Here is an 11,468-nt window from a genome sequence, read left to right as displayed (position 1 = left end):
TATACAGGTACACAATATATACAGATACACAATATATACAGGTACACAATATATACAGGTACACAATATATACAGGTACACAATATATACAGGTACACAATATATACAAGTACACCATATACAATATATACAGGTACACAATATATACAGATACACAATATATACAGGTACACAATATATACAGGTACACAATATATACAGGTACACCATATATACAGATACACAATATATACAGGTACACAATATATACAGATACACAATATATACAGGTACACAATATATACAGGTACACAATATATACACAATATATACAGATACACAATATATACAGGTACACAATATATACAGATACACAATATATACAGGTACACAATATATACAGGTACACAATATATACAGGTACACAATATATACAGATACACAATATATACAGGTACACAATATATACAAGCTGGGAAACAGGTACACAATATATACAGATACACAATATATACAGGTACACAATATGTAGATACACAATATATACAAGCCTGTATACAGATACACAATATATACAGGTACACAATATATACAGATACACAATATATACAGGTACACAATATATACAGGTACACAATATATACAAGCTGGGAAACAGGTACACAATATATACAGGTACACAATATATACAAGCTGGGAAACAGGAACACAATATATACAGGTACACAATATATACAGGTACACAATATATACAGATACACAATATATACAGGTGCACAATATATACAAGCTGGGAAACAGGTACAAAATATATACAGGTACACAATATATACAAGCTGGGAAACAGGTACACAATATACAGGTACACAATATATACAGATACACAATATATACAGGTACACAATATATACAAGCTGGGAAACAGGTACACAATATATACAGGTACACAATATATACAGATACACAATATATACAGATACACAATATATACAGGTACACAATATATACAGATACACAATATATACAGATACACAATATATACAGATACACAATATATACAGATATAATATATACAGGTACACAATATATACAGGTACACAATATATACAGGTACACAATATATACATATATACAGATACACAATATATACAGGTACACAATATATACAGATACACAATATATACAGGTACACAATATATACAGATACACAATATATACAGATACACAATATATACAGGTACACAATATATACAGGTACACAATATATACACAATATATACAGGTACACAATATATACACAATATATACAGATACACAATATATACAGGTACACAATATATACAGGTACACAATATATACAGGTACACAATATATACAAGCTGGGAAACAGGTACACAATATATACAGATACACAATATATACAGATACACAATATATACAGATACACACTATATATAGGTACACAATATATACAGGTACACAATATATACAAGCTGGGAAACAGGTACACAATATATACAGATACACAATATATACAGATACACAATATATACAGGTACACAATATATACAGGTACACAATATATACAAGCTGGGAAACAGGTACACAATATATACAGGTACACAATATATACAGATACACAATATATACAGGTACACAATATATACAAGCTGGGAAACATGTACACAATATATACAGGTACACAATATATAGATACACAATATATACAAGCCTGTATACAGATACACAATATATACAGGTACACAATATATACAGATACACAATATATACAGGTACACAATATATACAGATACACAATATATACAGATACACCATATATACAGATACACACTATATACAGGTACACAATATATACAAGTACACAATATATACAGATACACCATATATACAGATACACAATATATACAGATACACACTATATACAGGTACACAATATATACAGGTACACAATATATACAGGTACACAATATATACAAGCTGGGAAACAGGTACACAATATACAGGTACACAATATATACAGATACACAATATATACAGGTACACAATATATACAAGCTGGGAAACAGGTACACAATATATACAGGTACACAATATATACAGATACACAATATATACAGGTACACAATATATACAGATACACACTATATATAGGTACACAATATATACAGATACACAATATATACAGGTACACGATATATACATATACACAATATATACAGATACACAATATGTATAGGTACACAATATATACAGATACACAGTATATACAGGTACACAATATATACAGATACACAATATAAACACGCGAGTATACCAATATATTTACATTTTGCTCTGTGGTCACCCATTATGTCTATATTAATCTGGACTGCATTCACAGTATTGTAGATGCAGTTCAGAGAGTGCGCATTAATATTTTTTCCAGTTACCGATCACGCAGCGACAGTTTCGAGATCCCCCACAAGCAGTTTCCTCACAAACCGTAGCATGTGTTTCATCGGAGCCCCTTTCTGCAAGCGATAATCCTCTTCCTTTAAACTCACTCAGACAAAACATGAATGTAAATGTCCAAACCAATACGGCTACACCAAGCTTCTTCGCCGGCTCATCATTTTCAGGCTGTTCGTTCACTTTTAACTCGAAGTGACGTGACGCCGCCATTTTTTTCCGAATGAAGAGCCGGCACGGTCATATTGACAATAAATGCAATCTGACAGACGTCAATGGTTAAATGTATACAAGATATTTTACAGTTTTTATTTTCGTGACGTTAATTCAAATTGTGAATTAAATGTATTAACTATGTTGTTCTTTGGCTGCAAAATTCAATTCAAACTTGAAAATTTAAAATTCGTTTAACAATTTTGACAAGCTAAGAAAATTTCATATAATCAAACTTCGATGTTTCGAAGTTCAAGGGACTTCGACTCATTTGTTTATGTCGACGTTTTCGTGTTCATCGCTATTGTTAATAGCACAATAATTTTACCTGAATAATCACAACGAAAATCTGAACACATGTTTAAACGAAAAGAGATATTTTTATCTGCATATATAGATATGTATAAAATATTTCCTTCATGAAATGAAATAGAACTTTTAACAGAAATCAGCAAGAAATCGACAATGCATGCTAAGATTTGTATTTTTCTGTGGTAGGTAAACGCGTGAACGTGCATTCATGTACAATTTACATATTTTAAGGATCGATTTTAAACGAAACGAAACTCACCATTATATTGATCATCACGTGTTATTGTAATTATTTATTGAACACGAAGAAATTCAACGAAAGAGAAAAGGAGCCGAAATTATTAAATAAAGGGTAGAGTAAAATCGGTAGAAACCATTCCATGAGCACCACATGATAATAAATAAACATCACATTAATCTTACTGTTGCTTTTGATTATTCAAAGAAATCCAAAATTCATGAATTATCTTCCTTTTTTAAATTTGTTTTCCTTTGAACATGAAAACACCACCACTTTAATCTCTCGAGGTTTTTAGAATCAAGTCGGTCTTTCATGTTAATGACGAACTACTATCTCCTAACCTGGGGCGACTTCAATTGTGGACCACTTAATCCCTCGCTCCGATAATAACCTCCGCCATTTTTCAAACAGCGACTAAAATTGTTTTAACAGCATTAGAATCAATTCCACTGCATTATCAATTAGTTCTCGGCTAAATCTTTCGGAAATTCCTTAAAGCTATTCTGAATGTTTTTAAGCCTTCCTAACAGATAAATACGCAATGATCACGCTCCAAAATCCATTTAGTTGACATGAATTTCGACTAACTCAAAAATCCATTATTTGTATCTTAATATGATTGTGCCATACCTAAAATTGACTTCCGGTAGAACAGGAAGTGATAACAAAATTGGTGGTCATTAATGTAAATGGTTGGCGTAATGCTTGAACTATCACGAATTTGTAGCAATTCTGACGTCTGTCTCTGAGAATTGTTGGTTTTATCGTTATGTACGATGAGACTCTAAACCGTACGATAGACATCTACCCACAAACCAATTATAGAATTAGCCGATTTACTTACTTCCATTTTATAGCGAAAGATAGAACTCGCTTTATGTTTCGCGGATAATTTCTGCTCCATTTTTCATCCCACACCCTCCCTCTACCCATCCACACGGCCTCAGTCCTGCAGGTAGAACTCTGGACAATGTTGCCGTCATTCCTACCCATCTTCTGTACACTGTTGCCGTCATTCCTACCCATCTTCTGTGACACAGTTGCCGTCATTCCTACCCTTCTTCTGTACAGTGTTGCCGTCATTCCTACCCTTCTGTACAGTGTTGCCGTCATTCCTACCCTTCTTCTGTACAGTGTTGCCGTCATTCCTACCCTTCTTCTGTACAGTGTTGCCGTCATTCCTACCCATCTTCTGTACAGTGTTGCCGTCATTCCTACCCATCTTCTGTACAGTGTTGCCGTCATTCCTACCCTTCTTCTGTACAGTGTTGCCGTCATTCCTACCCTTAATCTGTACAGTATTGCCGTCATTCCTACCCTTCTTCTGTACAGTGTTGCTGCCATTCCTACTACCCTTCTTCTGTACAGTGTTGCCGTTATTCCTACCCATCTTCTGTACAGTGTTGCCGTCATTTCTACCCTTCTTCTGTACAGTGTTGCCGTCATTCCTACCCTTCTTCTGTACAGTGTTGCCGTCATTCCTACCCTTCTTCTGTACACTGTTGCCGTCATTCCTACTCTTCTTCTGTACAGTGTTGCCGTCATTCCTACCCTTCTTCTGTACAGTGTTGCCGTCATTCCTACCTATCTTCTGTACAGTGTTGCCGTCATTCCTACCCTTCTTCTGTACAGTGTTGCCGTCATTCCTACCCTTCTTTTGTACAGTGTTGCCGTCATTCCTACCCTTCTTCTGTACAGTGTTGCCGTCATTCCCACCCTTATTCTGTACAGTGTTGCCGTCATTCCTACCCTTCTTCTGTACAGTGTTGCCGTCATTCCTATCCATCTTCTGTACAGTGTTGCCGTCATTCCTACCCATCTTCTGTACAGTGTTGCCGTCATTCCTACCCTTCTTCTGTACAGTGTTGCCGTCATTCCCACGCTTATTCTGTACATTGTTGCCGTCATTCCTACCCTTAATCCGTCATTCCTACCCTTCTTCTGTACAGTGTTGCCGTCATTCCTACCCTTCTTCTGTACAGTGTTGCCGTCATTCCTACCCTTCTTCTGTACAGTGTTGCCGTCATTCCTACCCTTCTGTACAGTGTTGCCGTCATTCCTACCCTTCTTCTGTACAGTGTTGCCGTCATTCCTACCCTTCTTCTGTACAGTGTTGCCGTCATTCCTACCTTCTGTACAGTGTTACCGTCATTCCTACCCTTCTGTACACTGTTGCCGTCATTCCTACCCTTCTTCTGTACAGTGTTGCCGTCATTCCTACCCTTCTTCTGTACAGTGTTGCCGTCATTCCTACCCTTCTTCTGTACAGTGTTGCCGTCATTCCTACCCTTCTGTACAGTGTTGCCATTATTCCTACCCTTCTGTACAGTGTTGTCGTCATTCCCATCCTTATTCTGTGCGCTGTTGCCGTCATTCCTACCCATCTTCTGTACAGTGTTGCCGTCATTCCTACCCTTCTTCTGTACAGTGTTGCCGTCATTCCTACCCATCTTCTGTACAGTGTTGCCGTCATTCCTACCCTTCTTCTGTACAGTGTTGCCGTCATTCCTACCCTTCTTCTGTACAGTGTTGCCGTCATTCCTACCCTTCTTCTGTACAGTGTTGCCGTCATTCCTACCCTTCTTCTGTACAGTGTTGCCGTCATTCCTACCCTTCTTCTGTACAGTGTTGCCGTCATTCCTACCCTTCTTCTGTACAGTGTTGCCGTCATTCCCACCCTTATTCTGTACAGTGTTGCCGTCATTCCCACCCTTATTCTGTACAGTGTTGCCGTCATTCCTACCCTTCTTCTGTACAGTGTTGCCGTCATTCCTACCCTTCTTCTGTACAGTGTTGCTGCCATTCCTACTACCCTTCTTCTGTACAGTGTTGCCGTCATTCCTACCCATCTACTGTACAGTGTTGCCGTCATTCCTACCCTTCTTCTGTACAGTGTTGCCGTCATTCCTACTCTTTTGTACAGTGTTGCCGTCATTCCTACCCTTCTTCTGTACAGTGTTGCCGTCATTCCTACCCTTCTTCTGTACAGTGTTGCCGTCATTCCTACCCTTATTCTGTACAGTGTTGCCGTCATTCCTACCCTTCTTCTGTACAGTGTTGCCGTCATTCCTACCCTTCTTCTGTACACTGTTGCGTTATTCCTACCCTTCTTCTGTACAGTGTTGCCGTCATTCCCACCCTTATTCTGTACAGTGTTGCCGTCATTCCTACCCTTCTTCTGTACAGTGTTGCCGTCATTCAGTGTTGCCCTCATTCCTACCCTTCTGTATATATATATTATCTGTACAGTAGTTCATACACCGTTATAAGCGTTAACTACAGACATATATATCATATACTTTATTATTTCCTACCAAACAAAAAGGCTCCGGAATCGAAAACAAATAGATCAACCTTTGTTGTCAAAATGTCCTCCAACAATCAAAATGGCTGCAGCTATAGATAACCCTCCATTATTACAATGGCTGTTCCCACAGATAACCGCTCATTATCACAACGCCTGTTCCCACAGTTAACCCATCATTATCACAATGCCTGTTCCCACAGTTAACCCCTCATTATCACAATGCCTGTTCCCACAGTTCAAAAAGGCTCCATCATTATCACAAATAGATCAACCTTTGTTGTCAAAATGTCCCATCATTATCACAATGCCTGTTCCCACAGTTAACCCCTCATTATCACAATGCCTGTTCCCACAGTTCACCCATCATTATCACAACGCCTGTTCCCACAGTTAACCCATCATTATCACAATGCCTGTTCCCACAGTTAACCCCTCATTATCACAATGCCTGTTCCCACAGTTAACCCCTCATTATCACAATGCCTGTTCCCACAGATAACCCCTCATTATCACAATGCCTGTTCCAACAGATAACCCCTCATTATCACAATGCCTGTTCCCATAGATAACCCCTCATTATCACAATGCCTGTTCCCACAGTTAACCCCTCATTATCACAATGCCTGTTCCCACAGATACCCCCTCATTATCACAATGGCTGTTCCCACAGATAACCCCTCATTATCACAATGCCTGTTCCAACAGATAACCCCTCATTATCACAATGCCTGCCTGTTCCCACAGATAACCCCTCATTATCACAATGCCTGTTCCCACAGTTAACCCCTCATTATCACAATGCCTGTTCCCACAGATACCCCCTCATTATCACAATGGCTGTTCCCACAGATAACCCCTCATTATCACAATGCCTGTTCCAACAGATAACCCCTCATTATCACAATGCCTGTTCCCATAGATAACCCCTCATTATCACAATGACTGTTCCCACAGTCCCGCAGATAACCCCTCATTATCACAATGACTGTTCCCACAGATAACCCCTCATTATCACAATGACTGTTCCAACAGTCCCACAGATAATCCTTCATTATCACAATGCCTGTTCCCACAGATAACCCCTCATTATCACAATGCCTGTTCACACAGTCCCACAGATAACCCCTCATTATCACAATGACTGTTCCCACAGTCCCGCAGATAACCCCTCATTATCACAATGCCTGTTCCTACAGATAACCCCTCATTATCACAATGACTGTTCCAACAGTCCCACAGATAATCCTTCATTATCACAATGCCTGTTCCCACAGTCCCACAGATAACCCCTCATTATCACAATGCCTGTTCCCACAGTCCCACAGATAACCCCTCATTATCACAATGACTGTTCCCACAGTCCCGCAGATAACCCCTCATTATCACAATGCCTGTTCCCACGGTCCCACAGATAACCCCTCATTATCACAATGACTGTTCCCACAGATACCCCCTCATTATCACAATGCCTGTTCCCACAGATACCCCCTCATTATCACAATGCCTGTTCCCACAGATACCCCCTCATTATCACAATGGCTGTTCCCACAGATACCCCCTCATTATCACAATGGCTGTTCCCACAGATACCCCCTCATTATCACAATGGCTGTTCCCACAGATACCCCCTCATTATCACAATGGCTGTTCCCACAGATACCCCCTCATTATCACAATGGCTGTTCCCACAGATAACCCCTCATTATCACAATGACTGTTCCCACAGATACCCCCTCATCATCACAATGCATATTCCCCTCAGATACCCCCTCGTTAGTGAAATACTCTCACTCACACATAATCAACATAATCCCACTGAAGCCATTGTAAAGTGTAGGAATAAATAGAACGGTAACTTTTTTTAAAGGAGACTTATATAGGTTTCCAACCTGTGGTCCAATCAATATAGGTTTCCAACCTGTGGTCCAATCAATATAGGTTTCCAACCTGTGGTCCAATCAATATAGGTTTCCAACCTGTGGTCCAATCAATACAGGTTTCCAACCTGTGGTCCAATCAATACAGGTTTCCAACCTGTGGTCCAATCAATACAGGTTTCCAACCTGTGGTCCAATCAATACAGGTTTCCAACCTGTGGTCCAATCAATTGATATATTTATCAATATAGGCTTTTTAGTCTGTGGTCCAATCAATTGATACATTTATCAATATAGCTTTTCAGTCTGTGGTCCAGTCAATTGATCAATAAAAATTGTTGAAATGAACAGTAAGTTTTCATTTGCAGAGATCAAGCTAAAATAATTTGAACGATAGATAGACTTTGTATGTAACAACCGGAAACAAAGGGGAGATACATGAAACATCTTACTGTGTGTGGTTCGCATTTATTCCTTATTTTGTACTTCGCTTTTGCAGTTATCGTTTTGCTGCAAACGAAACGCTTCGTTTTGCAAAGCACGTGCGCACGTACCACTACATATTTTCATTGCTAAGAATACCAAATGCAGTGGGCTGATTGTATAATTTTGTAATTAGAAAAATGCACGCCACCGATAAAAGTAAGAAATAATCTTTGTTACAAAAGCTGCTCACGTGACAAAAGAATGCAGATGTAAATTAAATGCGAAAAAAATATAGAATGCTTATTTATTTAAGTGCTGTATAAACAGACACGACGTTGTGTAACATATCACTTCTCCCTCTTCAGTCAAACATCCTCTGAGTGGGGCCGAGTGATCCAACATAAGCTATTCTATTTAAAATCGTGGACTAGGCTCTCCCAACAGGACGAAATTCAGTGAAGTTTCAGTGAAAACTGTCATCAGAGCAAACGGATTCTTGCCCTAGTCAACAGCTACGTGTCCAGAATATCGAGCATCTCAACTATAGAGTCTTGTTTTCTAATATATGATAACTTAAGCATTGAGTTCTCGTTTAACTCTCGTTTCAGTAAGAATTCTAATTCTCTTAACAGTTACTGGTAAAAAAGAATGAGAGAAGGTTTTTGTTGTGGTTTTCACTTACTATATGATTCATTATAAAATATTTCACGCCGTATTCTGACCAACTTTTCTTTCGCGTTTTCTTTTCAAAATGTGAGTCAAGTCTCGGTTCAACCGGTATAGTAATCAGTATTGCTCTCCATTGCTCTTCGAACTTCTAAAAAACGTTCGAAAAACGTCGTAAACTCTTTGCAGAAGTCGCCCGTTGTAGACGTCAATAGCGTGCTAGAATAACAAGTGTACCACGTAAGGATACAAATTCGTTTGTTGACGGGGGTTTTCAAACATGCACGCAACGAACATCCGCTGTGTAAATCTCCTCTAATTCCTTTGGATTAAATAATTGTCACATATGTAGTAATGCTGAAAAGAGGCCTCGTTTGGTTCTCCCGTATTTCCGTATTTCAAAACTTGGCGTATACATTATACATCAAGCGATGTACATTTACAAAACAGGTACATAGAAATGATCGAACATTCCTGAACACATGGCGTCTCATCAATGAGATCAATCGGGACGCCATTATCAGATCTACGTTTGACTAGGAGATTCTGAGTCTACATGGGATGTCAGCCGTGTCGTGTGCCCTGCTTGTACTTTTGGCGATACATGGAAAGCAGGTCATGTAATTTATTACACTTTTACACGATTGGTCATGTTAAACATAACTTTGCCAATTTAATGCAGTTTCTAGTTTTCGGTTCCACTGATGTTAAGATGTTTTGATAACATACTTAATTTAGAAACTATACTGCCACATTCTTTTGAAATTAAGGCTATTGGGGACAATTTTTATCATTTTCATTCCTTTCTTATTAAGAACGTCATGCGAGCATGTCTATATCACTCAGTATTTTTATTCATGTGAACACGTGATTTGGTATATATCTAGTAGACAGAATGACTTATTGTTAAATTTCATGAAGGAAGGAAGGTCATGTGATCAATTCCGTTATTGAAAAAAATGATGGATTTCGTGTAAATAGGCTTCCATCGGCATGCTTTCATGTACATGTCGTATTCAAATGATCTCATTGGCATGATTCACATATTCTTCACGAGAAGGTAAGTAGACTTCTGGTAATGAGAATAACTACAACGTGGTATAGTATTACTTGTGTGCTTAAAGTTGTGTTTAGTGTTTGTGTTGTGTGACGTGTGTTAGAAGTGGTGTCTAGCGTTTGTGTTGTGTGACGTATGTTAGAAGTTGTGTCTAGTGTTTGTGTCGTGTGACGTGTGTTAGAAGTGGTGTTTAGCGTTTGTGTTGTGTGACTTGTGTTAGAAGTGGTGTCTAGCTTTTGTGTTGTGTGACGTGTGTTAGAAGTGGTGTTTAGTGTTTGTGTGACGTGTGTTAGTGTGTTTTAGTGTTTGTGTTGTGTGACGTGTGTTAGAAGTTGTGTCTAGCGTTTGTGTCGTGTGACGTGTGTTAGAAGTGGTGTTTAGCGTTTGTGTTGTGTGACTTGTGTTAGAAGTGGTGTCTAGCTTTTGTGTTGTGTGACGTGTGTTAGAAGTGGTGTTTAGTGTTTGTGTGACGTGTGTTAGAAGTGGTGTTTTAGTGTTTGTGTTGTGTGACGTGTGTTAGAAGTTGTGTCTAGCGTTTGTGTCGTGTGACGTGTGTTAGAAGTGGTGTTTAGCGTTTGTGTTGTGTGACTTGTGTTAGAAGTTGTGTCTAGCTTTTGTGTTGTGTGACGTGTGTTAGAAGTGGTGTTTAGTGTTTGTGTGACGTGTGTTAGAAGTGGTGTTTTAGTGTTTGTGTTGTGTGACGTGTGTTAGAAGTTGTGTCTAGCGTTTGTGCTGTGTGAAGTGTATTAGAAGTGGTGTCTAGCGTTTGTGTTGTGTGACGTGTGCTTGTGTTGTGTGACGTGTGTTAGAATTGGTGTTTAGTGTTTGTGACGTGTGACGTGTGTTAGTAGTGGAGTTTAGTGTTTGTGTTGTGTGACGTGTGTTAGAAATTGTGTCTAGCGTTTGTGTTGTGTGACGTGT

General features: G+C 38.7%; 1 protein-coding gene across 1 annotated transcript; it reads right to left on the bottom strand.

Annotated features, from left to right (window-relative positions):
- Window positions 1-4,232: 4,232 nt before the first annotated feature.
- LOC132556691 (putative uncharacterized protein DDB_G0286901) lies at window positions 4,233-6,063 on the bottom strand. The gene is made up of 2 exons (XM_060221126.1): window positions 5,344-6,063; window positions 4,233-5,102 (listed from the first exon to the last, which is right to left on the bottom strand). Exons 1-2 carry the CDS (start codon window positions 6,061-6,063, stop codon window positions 4,233-4,235), a joined length of 1,590 nt encoding a protein of 529 aa, XP_060077109.1.
- Between the last annotated feature and the right edge of the window lie 5,405 nt (window positions 6,064-11,468).

This window comes from Ylistrum balloti, unplaced genomic scaffold (assembly GCF_031769215.1).
Source record: "Ylistrum balloti isolate Yb309-2 unplaced genomic scaffold, AGI_CSIRO_Ybal_v1 Utg370584, whole genome shotgun sequence".
Taxonomy (NCBI): Eukaryota; Metazoa; Mollusca; class Bivalvia; order Pectinida; family Pectinidae; genus Ylistrum; species Ylistrum balloti.
Note: the sequence above shows the minus strand (reverse complement) of the source record. Positions and strands in the feature narration are given on the sequence as shown.

Excerpts from the sequence above, each read along its gene's own strand:
- LOC132556691 (XM_060221126.1), bottom strand. The coding sequence starts at position 6,063 with ATGGGTAGGAATGACGGCAACACTGTACAGAAGAAGGGTAGTAGGAAT. Across the intron at positions 5,103-5,343 it reads ACGGTAACACTGTACAGAAG|AATAAGCGTGGGAATGACGG; the intron begins GTAGGAATGACG and ends AACAATGTACAG.